This window comes from Nansenia antarctica, assembly GCF_963989245.1.
Source record: "Nansenia antarctica genome assembly, chromosome: 16".
Classification (NCBI taxonomy): Eukaryota; Metazoa; Chordata; class Actinopteri; order Argentiniformes; family Microstomatidae; genus Nansenia; species Nansenia antarctica.
Genome location: NC_137686.1, coordinates 19432022 through 19449876, shown reverse-complemented (window position 1 = coordinate 19449876; position 17855 = coordinate 19432022). Strand labels below are relative to the sequence as shown.

Below are 17855 nucleotides of genomic sequence, written 5' to 3'. Positions count from 1 at the left end.
GTCCCGCCCACATTCTGCAGTGCGTTCGCCGTTGATTGGTTCATTTTTCATCGAGCGTCAGCGCCACACGGGTCATACTTGGTTGACATAGACGTCAATCAATGTAAGAAAAAACGCCAGAGGTCTTCGCTTCTTATTCCGAATAGAATAACACATTTAGATTTTTTGGTGGTTGATGGTATTTTTATTTTAAAAAATTCGCCCGGGCAATAATTGTAAATATGTAAAAAAACGAGAAAGGAGAAATTATTTCTTTTTGCATTTAAGGGGGTCAGAGGGTCGGGGGGAGTGGCTAGAACAATTTAAAAATGGCGGTGAGTCCTAATCATTTTCTCTCTATCCACCTCGTGTTTATTCACTTTTTGCAGTTAATTGCTATTACTAATTTAGAGGCCATGTCTCTGCAGCATTCCTCTAAATCTACAGTGTTCTTTTGGCAACTAATTGTTAGGGCTGAGTTAACCCAAGTGGACGGCTACAGGCTTTGTGTTTGTCTGACATCGGCTAGGCTAGGCGGGCTCAGTGAGGTCTTTGCATTCTGTTCCAATTGAGAAGTCCTCTTTGAAATGAATGTGCCTTTTCCTTTCTGAAAATGGAATTAATGAATCTTTAATTGAAATAGAACTGAATAATACTATGTGCAATATGACAACCCTCGGGTACATAAGGTTCAGAGATAGGAAATGTTAGGATATTTATAGCATAGCATAGAGTACAGCACAGTGTTTTATTTGTATAGTATAGTGGATAGTTATAGCCTTTATTTATGTAAACCAGCTCTTTTCCCTTCTTGTTTTTAGTATTTTTTTCCTAGCACCAGGGGAGCCCCCCCCTCCCAAATGTCGTTGTATGGTACCTGTACTATATAAATGACAATAAAGACCATTAATTCATTCATTCATTCATTCATACTCATCCCTCAGTAGTTGAACCCAGTCAATTAGGCTACTAAAGTCAGTTGATTATCCTCTCTATTAGGGGAGCCCCCTATCTTTCCTATGACAGTCTGGGTATACATTTAGTTTCTATAACTGTCAGCCAAGACAGAACATGGGTGGGCGATAGGATTCTCCTTCTTTCTCTCATTCATTCTCTCTTCCTCTCAGGATAAAGAAAAGAAAAAGAAGGAAAGTATATTTGACTTGTCAAAGTACATTGATAAAACAATCCGGGTGAAGTTCCAGGGGGGACGAGAAGGTATGTCACCGTTTTCACTTTGTGATATCGCTGTTTAACAGCTGTTACATTCAGTTCTATATCAGTGATGTGGTCAGTGACATGTAATAATGTATAGTTTTTGTGACACAGCCAGTGGGATCCTGAAGGGTTTTGATCCTCTGTTGAACCTGGTATTGGATGACACCATCGAGTACATGAGAGGTAAGCATCACTTATATGCAGTGGCGGACTCAGGCTGTTTGAAGGGCAGGAGGGGCGAAAAGAAAAAAAGGGCACCTACTGCACAACATGGGACCCCATCAGTGCACATGGTCAAGTTTAGACCATTGGAAGGGCAGCCAATAGGGCACATCCTCTAATTTTGCCACTCAAAAGGGCACTTTAGTGCAAAGTTGTTCAACTGTGGGGGCACATGGTCTAGTTTAGACCATTGGAGGGGCACCAATAGGGTACATCCTCTAATTTTTGCCACTCAAAAGGGCAGTCCTCAGTCCGCCAGTGCTTATATGAGCATATCATGAATATAAACTCAACCAACAATATGAATTGTGTTATTCAGGCAACACTTATAGTAACCATCAAGAGGAGAGGTCATTATGTTAACAGTGTTGTGTAGAACTATAGTACTATATAACTTTACATGTCTGATCTTTTTGGTCCATCTTCCTACATGTACATATTTTACATTCAAGTCATTTAGCAGATATGCATTTATCCAAAGCGACTTACAATACATGTAAAACCTTCGAGAACAAGTGCCATTCCTCCCTTTCACCAATCCTTTGTTTTTAGACCCTGATGATCAGTTCAAGCTGACGGAGGACACCAGGCAGCTAGGTCTGGCGGTGTGTCGCGGGACGTCTGTGGTGCTGATTAGTCCACAGGATGGCATGGAATCCATCCCCAATCCCTTCCTCCAGCAACAGGATGGCTAGACTCCCTACTTCCATTTCTCACACCAAACCCTCGCTTCACCCTCTGGACCACAGAACTCAGTGTAAATGAAGAAATGATTTAATCGTTTTCTCCGTTGTTAGGAGCATGACGTCCTCTCCTCCGTCCGCCACTCACTTTTTCCTTAAAAAAAAAAGCATTGGAGGAGAATATGTAAGTTGAGGAAATGAGATCTTCTCCTCCATTGTGTTTTTCAGTAGGATGCGAGTAGGGCATGGAGGAGAGGATACGAGGAGTCGTGTTCCTAACCATTGAGAAAAGGCTATTGTGTCGTGATGTAATCATTGTAACAGTCAATCTGAATATTGATATTGGAGAACTTTGATTTAGTGCAGACTAGTTTGTTAAACATGCATTTTGTCTCGTTTGATAGACCTGTGTTCTGTGTAAAATATTATTTTGAATACAGTAGCTTGTGTTTCGTTGGGAGATGCTTTGTCCCTGACTGTAGACAAAACATTTTTTGCTGCGGTGATACTGCCACCACACATTAAATGATGTGTAGGTATGGAGGTATTTTCTTTTTAGCTGTACTATTTTTTTTTTACAAATATAATACATTTACTTACAGAAAGTAGTATCAGATGTGTACTTTATTCAATATTTTACTTTTGTTGGCATATATGAGCCCAGTTATGAATGGCAGACTGAGACATCATGGTATTATTTTACTTATTTGACAGACATCATAAGATGTTATTTAACCTTTATTAATGCAGGGGAACACACCGAGACCAAGGCCTCTAGCAGGTGCACCCTGTCTTGAATATAAATGCAATTTCAAAACAACACATTCAATATACACTAAAAGACAGAAGTCAATACATCATATACAAGAGAAACAACACATTCTTCACCTATGGTCACCTAATGATAATTATGCAAAATGTTATTGTGTGTGTATTGATGGCAAATAACAAAACAAAATGTGGAAAAGGTGAAGGGGACTGAATACTTTCCGAAGGCACTGTATATGATGTGAAAGCAGCTATTTGCTGTGTTCTGTAGTCAAAGGGACTGAGTTTAACCAATGTTAGGCCTATATTTTCTCACTAGCCTTTATATTTTAAATCTTTAAACAGCTAGCAACACTACAATAGTAACACACCAGGTACAGTAGGCCTGCACAATAACACAATATAACATATTGAATGAATAACTGTCTGCCCCAATGATACAAAGACAGTAAAAGTAAACAGTAAAACCCTCATAAATGTAGAATGTCCACTCATACTGTAGATGGCCTCTTCTTTTATTGATGTCATTATTATTTGTTCCAATGGGATGTTCTTTTCTAGGTAGAATGTCCTCCATGTTCTGCTGGGGCTCCTGTGCCGCCTGTCAGCATTGCAGACAGTGTACTTGCCCACCGCCACAGGGTCCCCAGCACCCCTCCCTCTGGGGCCGACTGGCTGTCCCCAACTTTAGCGGACACCTGGGACCTTAGCCTCTCTATACGCTCCTGGACATCTTGAGTCAGATGGTGACTTGCACCCACTTTGCGCTTGTAATCTGAAGTAAAACAAAGAGAAAGAAGGATATAGAGACTGAGAAGAATCTTGAACACGTGTTTGATAACATAAGATACAAACATAGATATTTGGTGTCCTGGATGAGGTTAATGTGTCTACATTTTGCAGAAGCTTTCAGAGACAGGTAAGGTACTGTGAGCAGTGGGTCTCTGGGATTACCTTTCTCAGTATTCTCGAGAATCTGCAGGGCCTCCCTCTCCATCATACACACTATAGGAAGGGGAATCTGCACAGGAGGACATGGTGACGCATACAGACACACACACACACACACATACACACACATCATTCACTCAGCTATCAAAAATCTACCATAGATACAATGAATCGATCTTGTTAGCTACACTTGCCAGCAGCATTTGGGGTTCCTACAGTGGTGCAATAACAAGGTAAAAAGGCATGAAGAGATGAAGAGGGCTCTTACACTGGTTTTACAGTCCAGCTCCTGCTGCATGAGCAGAGCCTTTCGTGCACAGTCGCTGGTCAGGCAGTCGATGTGGTAGCCTCTGCGATGGGCCGTCTTCCACTTGCTGAAGGGGGTGTACCATACAGACAGGATGCGGGAAAATAGATTGTCTGTGGGCCATAAGAAGTAAGGAGGCCAATTACCTATACTAATATGTCTCACCTTCGGTCCTGGGGCATCCCAACACAGTACACCTAAGTTTGAGCAGTACAGTGGACAGTGCTGAAATTAGGTGAAACACTCACAGTTGGATTTGGGTTGGACAGCTCCTCCCTCCTAATGGGAGAGGGGAACACATTTTCGGGGGCTGCACTATAATTCCCCCCATGATATCAGACAGTTTATTGAAAGTCTTTTACTTTTTGGGCTTAGTCCACTTGCATAGGCTACCTCTTCCTCCTCCTCCTCCTCCTCATCTTCATCCTCCTCCTCATCCACACCATCTGCCTCACTCTGTCCCTTGTCAGACTGCCCGCCTGAAACCCCAAGAAACCCTTCATCCTCGTCTTCCGTTTCCTCTTCAGACTCCTCCTCAGAACTTTGCGAAGCACTGCATCTAGTGCAGAAAGGTAGTCACTATAAATTGTATTCCGCTCATTTTAGTATTCGATTTTGTGTGTATGAGATAAAAACATATGTAGTTATTTATTTATAATGTACAGAGTCAATCTTCTTCCTTTTTTTACAATGTACAGAGGCAATCATTTTTTATATATATTTTTTTTTTTACAAGATTACAAGTGCGACTAGATTAACTCGGAGACTAAGGGCTATATTTTAACAGCATAAAAATATAGTTATGGGGCTCTATGGGGTGTGTCTGTATTGGTGCTATTTTCAAGGCCAGAATTCTTCAGCACATTTGACGGCAGTTGACCTGCTCATTGTCCTGAACACGCCTCTTTTTCACTACTCCAAATTGCGTGTGGATTGAGCTGTATTCAAGACGACACTTACTCCATGGATGGCTGCTGTGCTGTATTTTCTGCCTCTGCTTTCTCCATCATCACTGTCTCTGCTTTCTCCATCACAACCTTGGGTGAAAATCACCTGAGCTTTATTCCAATGATATACAAATTCTACTCAATATACCCAAAGACATATGCAGTGTTTATGGAAATATGCAGTAATTATCGGGGAAAAACTGCTGTTAATGTAAATAGAAGAAGAAAAACAGGAGACATGCAAAACACATTCTTAGAATGATTACACAACAATGCACTCTATTGGCTACCAGTTCTACCCAACTTACATCACTACTGTCTACCGGATAGAGTCGAACATACTCCACTGAACTACCCACGGCATTAATGTAACTGTAATAACACCCACTCTTTCCATCCAAATTCCTTCTTTCATGTATTATTGATCTATCTCTCATCTATCCACCCCATCTTCCATCATAATTTATTATCACCAGTCACTGTGATCCAAAGGCCACCCTCTCCTATCGTGTTGTCTTATTAACCTCTTCTACCTAGTAAACCTCAAAACAAGATGTCCAAGTTACAAGTAGCTAAAAAGTACCTAAAGGAGCCTACAGAGTTTTGGAAAACCTCTGAACAGACAAGACAAAGATTATAGTAGGGTCCAAAACCAAAGTTCTGTGACCACTCTCTGGCTAACATGTTTTGATGATTTATTTGACTTCTAGGGACCTTTTATGAAAATAAATGTTGGTTTTGGACCCTACTATTATGTACCAGAGGGATGTCAACAATAAAGTTTAGAGAAAAAAATTTAACTGCCGAAAATCCACTGCATTCCACCTCATCAATGAATACCGGCACATGGTGGAGGGGCTGTTATGACTTGGGCATGTATGGTTCCCACTGGAACTGGCTAACTTGTCTTCATTGATGAAGTAACTGATGATGGGAGCAGCAGAATTAACTTGGCCCCCTGCATCCCTGCCCCCTGCCCCCTGCCCCCTGCCCCCTGCATCCCTGGTAGAAGAAAGACACTGTAGAGAATTCTTTAGCGCGGAAAAAATGTACATTTTCACAATAAACGTGGAATATGGAACAAAAATACAATCTGTCATGTAATCAAGAAACAACAACAAAACAAAACATATATTGAACACACAGCTTTAAGTTGTGAATGAATCGCGAGCGTCAATGCTTTTCTATGACACTACTGATGTCGTATCAGGGTCTTGAAGGGTCTTGTCCCATTTCATAGGGAAAGATGTGTTCCAAGGCCTTTAGCCTTTAAGTTTAAGCTATGGTGAGGTTCCCAATTCCCTTTTCTACCCCTACGGCTCGTTTTCGAGTGTCACTCGATTCGAAGGCCTTGCCTTCGAATACGTCACAAGCCCTACCCCTTCAAATCTCAGCCCTTTGAATTGGGACAGCCCTTCACGGCGCCTACGTCATCAACAGTGGTTTAGACGCGGTACGGGTGACGCGTTGTGTTGCCGGCGAATTCTCACATCTCGCAATGCCTTCAGCTGTGTTTATTTCTGTTGCGTGTGCTATAAGGATCTTTTTTCGTTTGTTATCAACACACTGTAGTGTTTAGACGTTCCTTTTTTAGTCTCTTCCGTCAGCGATGTCTTTTTTGTGGACATCGCAATAATGACAATGAATGACTCCAACCAAAACACAGAGTATTAACCATCTGTCAGCGCACAATGTTCCTCCAAAGATACCCGTGACTCAATCCTCAGCCACCACATACACACGAGTCCATCAGTAGTCATAAAGCGTTGTCCAAAAATCACGTTACCAAGCGCCTTTCTCAGAACAATTCGTCGTCTAGAATCCAAAAATTAATCCATCATAGTGGTGGTCAAAAACGTAGAAAGAGGATCTCTTGGGGACGCGGCCACATTTGCCCGTGAAGGAGAAATGACAAATAAGCGGAAACATTTCTCAGTAGAGTCGAACGGTGATAGATCATCATCCTTTACGCGTATCCTTAACTGTAGTTACATTTCGCGTGTCATATGCCATTAGACATGGAAATATGTCAATGCGCGGCTGTCATGCACAAATCAGCTTGTAACGTTAGACACACAGCACACAGCACATCGGCATGATAACGTTTTGTTGTTGTTGTGCTTGTTATAAAGAAAAGGTCTATAATGCATTGAAATGACATTAGTACATCAGACATTAGACATCAGACATGGACATTTGTCAATGCCCGGCTGTCATGCACAAATCAGCTTGTAACGTTAGACACACAGCACATCGGCATAATAACGTTTTGTTGTTGTTGTGCTTGTTATAAAGAAAAGGTCTATAATGCATTGAAATGAATGATACAACCCATTAATAATATTACCTAATAACAACTGCTCGGATTAGATTGCGGGTGGAAATAGGTCAAAATGCGCATCATGTACAAGTCAGCCGAACGTTTGATAGATAACTTTACATATGTGTACCATCATCCACTGTCAAACGCCACAGGTAATAATTGATTTATGATTGTACATCTCTGAAATGCTCGACTGTCATGCAGCGTTGCGTTACTGTAACGTTAGACACAGCACCGACATAAAAGCGATTTTTGGGTTAAGCTTGTTATAAATAAAAGGTCTATAATGCATTGTAATGACATTAAACTAAGACAATACGATGGTTATCATAATTTTTCAAATCTTTATTAATAAGTAATTACAGAGAAAGTAAAATGACATTTCCGCATTGAATAGAGCGACATAAGATTTCTGTAGATGATTCGCAATGCATCCTGGTATCAAGGGGTAGCGTACCGTTAGCCCTTCGAAGCTAGTGTGGTCCTGAAATCCCTCGAAACGAAGGGATAGTTAGCCCTCCCCCTTACCCCTAGCCCTCGATGAAATATGAATTGAGACAGCCCTCGCCCTAAACGTGAACGCGCAAATCGAGCCATAGGGGTGAAAACGAAGGGCTAGGGGTGAATTGGGATCGGGCCTTAGTGTCATCCCTATACACATGTCTGACCATACCTGCACATGAACGTTTTTTTATAAATGTTATTCTTTCACTGTTTTGTTATTTCTTTGTGTACCACAGTTTGTTTACATAAAAACAATGATGTCTTACCAGAAGCTCTTTTGCCATGGTGGACAGCTTCTTGTTGCCATGGTGGACAACTTATTGATGCGTGTGTACAAATCAAAAGACTGCATGAAGTCGCAGCAGTGGTTTAGATGGAGTTGCCCCTTAGCACTGTCGTGCAATCAAAATCAAATCAAAGCAAATTGTATTTGTCGTTTATCGCATACAGTTGTAATAGACATACAGTTGTAATAGAAAATCTACATGTTTTTCCCGTAAATCTCCCGTATTTTTAACCTAATGTTAACTAGTTGCTACTAGTGTTGTATCTGTCAGGGCCAATCAGCAGACAGGCCTGAGTTACTCAGAGTGCCGTGAGCTCTGATTGGCTCACTCGGGCCTCGTACAGACGAGAAGGGACGCCGTACAATTGTATTATATTAAAAGTTTAAAAGATAAAAACAATGATTTAAAAAGACAATTACTAACTGCACTGTGTTTCCTGTTATAACACTCCACAATCCACCACCTTGATATGGTCCAACCCGTCACGCAGAACTGTATGTACCGGAAAGGCATGTCAGCGGTTGCCGTCTGGAAGTTATCTCTGCGCAGTGGCAGTATCGTAGCCGATGAGGTCTATCCGAGGCGCGATTATTGCTAGTTGAAAACTTTACCCAATACCCCGCAACGGCGATTTGCAATATAGTCGCTTTTGCAATTTTTGACGGTCTTTAACAAGACTGATTAACTTGTAAAAATAATAAAAGGTAGTAAATATTTGGTGTCTGAAAGTGTCTCGAAGTCTACGAGGCCTCGGGGGTTCTGGGGAACAGACTCGTCTAGGGCTGTGTTCGAAATGGCATACTAGCATACTGCATACTAGCATACTCAATTAGTATATACTGCATACTGCTTACTAAATTCATAATAAGTATGCCAATACCAGCCGACCGAAAATCTAGTATACATTTCTTGCATACTCAAAATTCACATAATCTACAGTGTGAACGCACTGCATACTCAAAATCTACGCCATATCTAGTATGAGTAGTATGCTAGTATGCCATTCCGAACACAACCAGAGTATTCTTGATATCTGCTCTTTTGGGCTGCGTTCGTAGCTTACCACATTTGAAATCCCCTCCACTGATGTGATGTCACCTCATGAGAGTGATGTGATTGAGAAATATGGTTTTCTTTTAAAAGGGACATTAACACAGCATAACAGGGTGGACAGTGATCGCAGGGACAAGCAATATTGTAAGCAAAACCTTAATTTTCTGTACAAAAAAAATAAAAAATGGATAAAACTATATTTGATTTCAATAGATATTGATCAGGAAAATGAAATAATAATAACATATTTGGAAATGTATATGTTTTTAATAGTTATTTTTTGGATTGAAGTTGAATGAACAACACTGGGGACATCCCAAATCCCATGCAAAATCCAATTTACATCTTTAACCAAAGCTTTTAAAATGTAGTAAACAACAACTTAGAAGCCCATATCATTGTATTAATAATAAATAACAATTGACTATACATGAAAAACCTAATGGAATTAGTATTTGTCCAAATGTAGACAAAATACAACATGATTTAGTACTGGGGACGGAAAAGGCACCCTATAAAAAAAAATGACCCTCACTAAAGATTGCAAGCTCAATCTTGTTGTTCACGCACAAGGTTGAATGAAGTCAGTATGATGTCATTCATCCATACGTCCATCCTCCTGCTTCATTCCCAGGCGGAGGAAAGTGCGTTTCCTATCTGCCACAGGAGAGGAATGCTGGATCTGTAGAGGTGTAAGTTTCTATCCATTCTTGTGATTACATTCGTTTCCTTGTATTCGTATTGAAAAGGGACCACTAGGTCTATTGCTATACAGTATGACAGACGGATAAGTATTAGCTGGCTCCAAATCCTTTCTTTGCCTTCTATCTTACTTTTTTGTCGTAGACTGCTGGCTAGCTAGGTTAGCCTAGCCTAACTCATTGAGCTAATCTACCATGTCAGCTAACGTCGATAGCTTCTTCTCAAATGTAGAGATGTTTTAAGGTCATTAGTCCTACGATAACTACCGTATGGTTAAGTGGTTTGTGTTATGTACTAGGACAAGAGTTAGCCTCAGGCTATATGTGTAGCTAGCCAGGGGAGTCTGTGTGACGTGTGTGCTGGTCTCAGAGGAGGGGGTCGTGACGTTAGAATTATAAGGTTCTATCTCCGTTTTTGTCAAAATTTTGTTTTTTACATAATCTGATCCATTAGGTGTTTATTAATGCCTGTGTGGTGTTATTTTAAAAATGTAGAATTTTTTTGAGTTAGTAATTCATAAAATACAATGGTTCCATCTCACAAAACATAATGGAATGTAAAAACTTTGACGCTCAATATCTCTGAACTGCCCTAAACGGAGATAGAACCTTATCATTCTAAGCTCACGAGTTGGCAAGCTTGTTTTTGTTGTTGTTATTGTCAACAACGGGAATGTCATTGTCGTGTATGACATTAAAAACGGGATAAACAGTCAATATTGTATCAACACGAGTGACAATAGTAGTCTCAAATGGTTAATGTTTCAAACCGCAGTCTCTGTAATCAGCTAGTTGATGGCATGGAAGGAGATGACGTACGTAGGACTGGAATGCAGTAACTCCCTGACTCCAGCCAAGACCTTTCTCTGGTGAAACTGTGAAACTGTCCTTGGCTGTGTTGACTTTGGCCAAATAAGGACGAACCCCGTTGGGGGGTGAATGTATCCACAGTCTTGCATCTATTTGGGTTATTTAACTGATTATATTTACCATACATACTGATAATAATTTGGGTATTTCTTCTGGCAGTTGTCATAAGTATGCCGGTCTTTGTTCACCAACATCCCAGGCTGTTACCAATTATCCTGTTTTTTCCTGTTATGGAATTCAGTGGGATTCAAGACACTACGTTTATCAACATCCCAGTCAGCAAACCATGGCTGCCTTCAGGGAAGAGGATGTGGAGGTGTACTATGACATGGGCGAGGAGCTGGGAAGGTACGTTTTTAAATGTTTACGTGTTGTGTCTTTGTTTTTGGCAAGTAGGCCAAAGTGTTAGAAACTCAATTGTCTGACTTTTTTCTTCTTTTTTTTACAACTATTTGGCTCTAAACTGCATTCTGCCTTGTTATGCAAGCCCTCTGAGTGAGCCCTTGAAAACTAAACAGCACTTACAAAGAATGAGTAATCTGCTTGCAGAGGGTTGAGCTTGACTTCCTACCTTTATATGGAAGTGTTGTTTTCTGCAGTGTTGCAGCAAAAAGCATGACATCACTGCCTCAATGCGTGTTTTAACCCCTGCCTCGGTGTAGACTTGCCCGCCTCGGAGGAGAGGGAACTGTTTGCCCAGGAGGAACGGCCTGCAGACGTAGAAGAACATTCAGTTCAGTTTCGGCATTCCTTCAGGAAATGCATCCACTCTGGAATGCAGCATTCCTGACTTACATACCTCCTTTTGTAGCAGCATTATGTGCTTAACACAAATGCTTTTCGTAATCACGTCATACATTACATGGTTTGCTATCCTGCATGTACATTTTGTGTGTTGTCTTCATCTGTTTAATATTTGGAGTTTTAATGTTGGAAACTGCCAATCATTACAATGCCGGGAGTGAACTTGACTCAGTCTGCTGTCATGTCTGTCCCATCACTTTTTGGCTTCGCAATCTTTAATATGACCTGTCACTCTTTGATCTCTGTATATCAGCGGGGACTGGTGGAGTCAGAAATCTGAGGATAGGCTCATTATAACGCATGGAATAGAATGAGTCTGTCTTCTGATTTCTACCTCCCACGAGCCTCCCCGGGTGCATCATCATCATCATCCTCATGATGTCCCTTCACCCAACAGTGGACAGTTTGCCATCGTACGGAAGTGCAGAGAGAAGAGCACGGACTGTGAGTACGCCGCCAAGTTCATCAAGAAGCGGCGCCTGTCGTCCAGCCGACGGGGGGTGAGCCGCGAGGAGATCGAGCGTGAGGTGAATATCCTGCGGGAGATCCAGCACAGCAACATCATCACGCTCCACGACATCTTTGAGAACAAGACAGACGTGATCTTGATCCTGGAGCTGGTATCGGGGGGAGAGCTCTTCGACTTCCTGGCGGAGAAGGAGTCTCTGACAGAGGAGGAGGCCACTCAGTTCCTCAAGCAGATCCTAGACGGGGTCCATTACCTGCACTCCAAACGCATTGCGCATTTTGACCTCAAGGTGGGCACTGGAAAACATTTGAAATTCACTTAACTTAATTAACTAACTTGCCATGAGTCATTGGAATGTTAGTTTCTACCTTAGTAGTTAGAGGTTTGTTATGTTTAAAACCTATAGGTCCCACAATCGTAGAATTCACCATATTATGTTTTGTTTTTTGCAGCCTGAGAACATCATGCTGCTGGATAAGAATGTCCCCAACCCCAGAATCAAGCTTATTGATTTTGGAATCGCTCATCAGATCAAAGCAGGAAATGAGTTCAAGAACATCTTTGGAACTCCAGAGTTTGTCGGTGAGATCCGATCTCTGACCACACATGATTCAATCTTAAACAAGTAATCCATAATCCGTTACGTTACACCAGGGGGAAGTGATTTGTCTGAGTAAGCGGAAATCTGTGTTAGATGTGTCCTTGCTTGAGAAAAACATCTGGGTGGAATTAAAGCCTTCCCCATAAATCTGCTTGTGTTACAGCACCAGAAATAGTCAACTATGAGCCGCTTGGACTGGAGGCAGACATGTGGTGAGATTTCAAGATAATGTTTCATAATTATGAAACAATATTTTCCACTCAGGGCAAATGTCACTAACTTTTGGGTATTTTCTCTCTGCAGGAGTATTGGCGTAATCACATATATTCTGTGAGTACTGTTTTACATTATAGACGAATGGCTGTTTCTCATTCAGATCATCATTTGAAATCTACACACATGCTATACCTACATTCTTAACAAATGAAGTGTATTGAGGGTATTATCTGGCAGATGACAGTGCTGGTTTTCCTCAGGTTGAGCGGTGCTTCACCATTTCTTGGGGAGACCAAGCAAGAAACCCTCACCAACATCTCAGCTGTCAACTATGACTTTGACGAGGAGTACTTCAGCAATACCAGCGAGCTGGCCAAGGACTTCATTCGTCGTCTTCTGGTCAAGGATCCCAAGTAAGGATTGTTTACGAAGTCCAGAGTGTATGTTAGCTTGACCAATAAGAATGCATAGCTTTAATAGCTATCCATTAACAAGTGTTTTTCGTTCTCCAGGAAGAGAATGACTATTGATGACAGCCTACAGCATCCCTGGATCAAGGTGGGCATTTCTCACAATTCCCGGCATGCCATTCCACAGTAACCTTGAATGTATTAGTGTAATGACTATTCATGAACTCACACCCTCACTCTTCCTCTCCCCGCCCAGGTGATCAAGAGGCGGAACGTGCGCCAGGAGGAGAGCGGCCGCAAGCCGGAGCGCCGTCGCCTGAAGACCACCCGTCTGAAGGAGTACACCATCAAGTCCCACTCCAGCATGCCGCCCAACAACACCTACGTCAACTTCGAGCGCTTCTCCCAGGTGCTGGAGGAGATCGCCGCGGCCGAGGAGGGCCTGAGGGATCTGGAGCTCAACCAGAGGTCGTGCCGGGAGGACGTGGCGGCCCTGCTGTCCATCTACGAGGAGAAGGAGGGCTGGTACAAGGAGGAGAACCAGAGCATCGCCAACGACCTGGCCCACATCCGACAGGAGCTGCAGCGCACCCAGGCCCAGCGCAGGCAGAGCCAGGAGGAGGCCCGCGCCGCCATGCTGGCCGCCAACGCCCTGAAACGCAAGTTTGGGCGCCTGGAGAACCGCTACGACGTCCTGGCTGAGCAGGTGGCGTCGGAGGTGCGCTGGGTGGAGGAGCTGGTGAGGTCCATAAACACAGAGAAGGATGGTTTCAGCTCTAGCAGCATGCCCTGAGCCTGGTGGGTATCTTTGACATTCTCACTCTCTCAACTTCCAACCCATTTCTTTGTACAGGATATTATGTATGGAATACGGAGGGCTCCTGTTTAGACCAGCTGTTATCATAAGCCATACCGCTGCCTTCACAGTGCATTCACTGGGGGGAAATGTTGGCCCACTGAATCCCTTTTTTTAACGACAGTACCAATAATATACAGAGTCCCTATATTGACTATATTCAGTTGACAAAATGTGTTTAAATGTCCATACATTTTTTTTCTAAATTAATTTATAAAGTTTAAGATTATAAGTGTTTTTATTGTCATGCACAGTGCTGACACATGTTTAAATATGTTGGCAGTCTCTCTACATAAATGTTTTAAATAAAAAATATTTTGAGCCCCTGAATTATAAGGACACTACTACAAAATAGTGAAAAGACCACCGCTCATCTGTAATCAGATTTAGCTGACGTGCTGGAGCTGAAGAGTATCAAATGGAATGGGAAAAAACGAAAAAGAAAGCAGCATCCACACACTCAAAACTGCACACTCAAAACCTTTCATTCCAAGGTTAATGCTACAAAAAGCCATAGAAATGTGCTTGTGTTCCAACCCTTGGCTTTGTTGGCCAATCATTGAACTAGGCAATATTCAGCCTCATGTCATGCCTTATACAGTAGCTGATGATATCAGTGAATAATGATAGGAAATGAGCTAAGGAAGTTATGGTCATGTATTATAGGGAGATTCCATTACATGTTTTTCAGCTCATTGCTGGTAGGCTGTACTGTATAATAAAGCTCACTTGCTGTTCTGAAATTCAAAGCTACCATACTGTACACATGGATATGCAAAAGCCATTGTTGAATTAGGGTGACGGACGGTTCTCTTAAGATATTGCAATTGTACGTAAAGTTAAAACATGTTTTGCAAGTTGTATGCTGTGCCTGTACATTGAAACACTATTGCCTCAACAAAACTAGTAATGTCATGACATGTTAATGCAATTCCAGTCGTTTGGCTGTTCCTCAAAATGTCTTAATCACAACAATTGCACAGCAGTAGTCTCTTACATACCAAATGATCTGCATGATGTTAAACTAGCTGCTACTGGATTATGAATGTTAATTTGCCATTTCCATTATGATCATAGCACTTCTTCAAACATTCCATTGGTTAGTTACATCCATGCATCACATTCCATATTTAGCATAGATTCTATATACAGTACTGTGTATTTCCATAGAATAATGTTACTTGTTTGCATATAGCAGTGTTCTGAAATATCTTCCATTAATTTACTTTACTGTATTGTAAAAAGTAATATTATAAAGTATAAAGACTGACTTACATAGATTTGTCGCAAATAAACAAACTTCAATCCCTGTAACTAAACTTTGTTGTGTACATTTATTGTTTATTTACTGTAGTTCAAAACACAGAAAACAATTATTTATTTTGGAAAATTCTACCATGCTAACGGTTTATCAGCTGAAGTTATGATCTCAGTGTCAACACAGCACTTGAAACATTAAGCCCAAACACTCCCTGTGATTGTGAAAACATTATAATTACACCCTGAAGCTTCTTAGGAAGAAATGAGACATGATTCACACTTGAGCTGAACGTACATAGACTGATGACTGATAGAGATAGAAACATCCTCTAGGAAGACTAGCCAACACAGTAGACAAAATGATACACAGTGTGGCCATAGATACCACTGTTGCTGGCACGTCATCCTTCTGTAAAAGGGTTTGTTTGGGAAACAGGAAGATGGAATGTGCCATGATGAGGCGGGTGGGGTGGGGTGGTCTTGGCATGGGTAAGTAAACGCAGACGGCACTGCTTGTTCTTCTGTTCTACTGTAGCATTCAAGTGAAGGACTCTGAATTGGTTTTGTGGACAGGACAAAGGTAAGTGTCGTTTTGTTGACTGACCACTCCAGATTCCACCAGGGGTTAAACTAATTCTAGGTCTATGGAAACTGCGAAACATAGGAAAGGCGCTATTAATATCATAACAGATGACGTGACAAGCTATTTTCTGTATGTGAGATTACGTCTGTGTGGCACGTTCTCTCCAGGACTCTTCTCTCCCTTGTCATACGTTGTTGCAAAGGTTGTTGTCCCAAACAAGTAATTGTTGTCCCAAAATCAAGGCTCAAGCTCAGGGGTGACCATGCCTTTTCTCTCACAGCCCCTAGACTGTGGAATAGCATCCCCCTCTCTGTCAGATCTGCCCTTCCATTGATTCCTTTAAATCCAGGCTGAAAACATACTTATATTATTTAGCGTTTCCTTAATGTGGTTTTGATTTCTTGTTCTTTATGTACTTTGTACGTATGTCTTTATGCTTATGTTATTGTGATTGCATATGGTGATTTTATTGCCTTTATTGTTGTTATTTTAATCCATGTACAGCACTTTGGTCAGCGCAAGTTGTTTTAAATGTGCTTTATAAATAAAGATGACTTGACTTGACTTGACTTTTCCAGGCAGCACAACTTGTGACCTTAACATGGCTCGTTCCAAGTCCTCCCAGAGCTCCTGTAACTGTGTCATGGCAGTGCTCATCCTGTGGTCGGTGATCTCCCTCATTGTCATTACGGTGTGGGCGACGTCGCCCTTCCTGAAAAGCGAGAGCCAGTGCAAGGTAGAAAAGCAGGCCCTGACTGAGAAGACGGAAGGGGCAAAGGTCATCTGGGATGATTACGAGAAAACCTTGCTGGAGGTGTTGAAGTTGAGCCATGAGAACCAAACCAAACTGAAGGAGGATATGGACGTGATCGCTGAACATCTGAGAGAGACCAACTTGTCCCTGACTCTGAGTCTGGAGGAGAATGTGAGTTTTTGCACATGATCAGACTTAATAATGTTTTATTTTCCATGCTATCAACTTGTCAATCAATTGCTGGAATTTGGTATTTTTTGCTCTAGGCATAGGGTCAGCCATAGTCGGCGCCCCTGGAGCATAGACTTTGACTATGGTCAATGTTTGACATACCTTTAACATTTTAGTTGTGTATGGGTTAAGAGTCTTTGTATTTCTCTCCTCTGTCATTTTGTTACACTATACAGTACTATAATGGTATATTATTATTGATCGTCAGTGACTGTACATCTTTGTTTTATCACAGGCAATTCTAAATGAGAATCGAACAGCCCTGATAAATGAAATAGACCTGCACAAAGAAACACAGAGAAACCTGTCCTTAGTTCTGTGTCTACAGAGAGGTACAGTGGGACCACATTAGATTTATTTTTATTTTTATTATGATAAGGATTGAAAGGAGGATTGGCATACTCAACTCAACTGTAGGCCACAGGATCACAAGGATACACAAAGCAAAACAAAAAAAGCACTCACTGTAATTACTACTGTAGGCCTAGTTGTGATGTTATAGCAGCAGCGGAGAACAAAAGACAGTCACTTCTATAACAGATAACAGAGCAACCTAAACATATTGATTGTTTGAGTATGCTGTTGGATGTAAGAGGTTGTTTAATGCTGTCCATTTGTATTTTCAAGACCATGTTGACGTACTGCAGTTAAACCTGACCGATACCGTGCACCAGTCGCACGCTTGCTCAGCTTTACATGACGCGTCAAGAAGCCAACAAGAGGCGGCAACGACTCGAGGAAAAGCGTGCGAGTCCAGCAAACAGTATTTAATTAAACTAATGTAAGTCAATGTGACCAGTGCAATTCCAGTCTACAGTTTAATCTCCATAAAAACATACAGTTACAGTACATTGTTGT

At 41.6% G+C, this 17855-nt stretch overlaps 2 protein-coding genes across 2 annotated transcripts; both read left to right on the top strand.

The window, feature by feature from the left end:
* The first annotated feature begins 301 nt into the window (after positions 1-301).
* On the top strand, positions 302-2658 carry LOC308171793 (U6 snRNA-associated Sm-like protein LSm7). The gene is made up of 4 exons (XM_080546674.1): positions 302-314; positions 1107-1197; positions 1309-1380; positions 1972-2658. The coding sequence occupies exons 1-4, from the start codon at positions 309-311 to the stop codon at positions 2112-2114; spliced, it is 312 nt and encodes a 103-aa protein (XP_080402800.1). The 5' UTR covers positions 302-308; the 3' UTR covers positions 2115-2658.
* A 7254-nt stretch (positions 2659-9912) lies between these two features.
* Positions 9913-15431, top strand: dapk3 (death-associated protein kinase 3). The gene is made up of 9 exons (XM_080546666.1): positions 9913-9934; positions 11055-11161; positions 12015-12375; positions 12539-12668; positions 12851-12899; positions 12991-13017; positions 13164-13316; positions 13416-13461; positions 13570-15431. Exons 2-9 carry the CDS (start codon positions 11100-11102, stop codon positions 14104-14106), a joined length of 1365 nt encoding a protein of 454 aa, XP_080402792.1. The 5' UTR covers positions 9913-9934; positions 11055-11099; the 3' UTR covers positions 14107-15431.
* The last annotated feature ends 2424 nt before the right edge of the window (positions 15432-17855 follow it).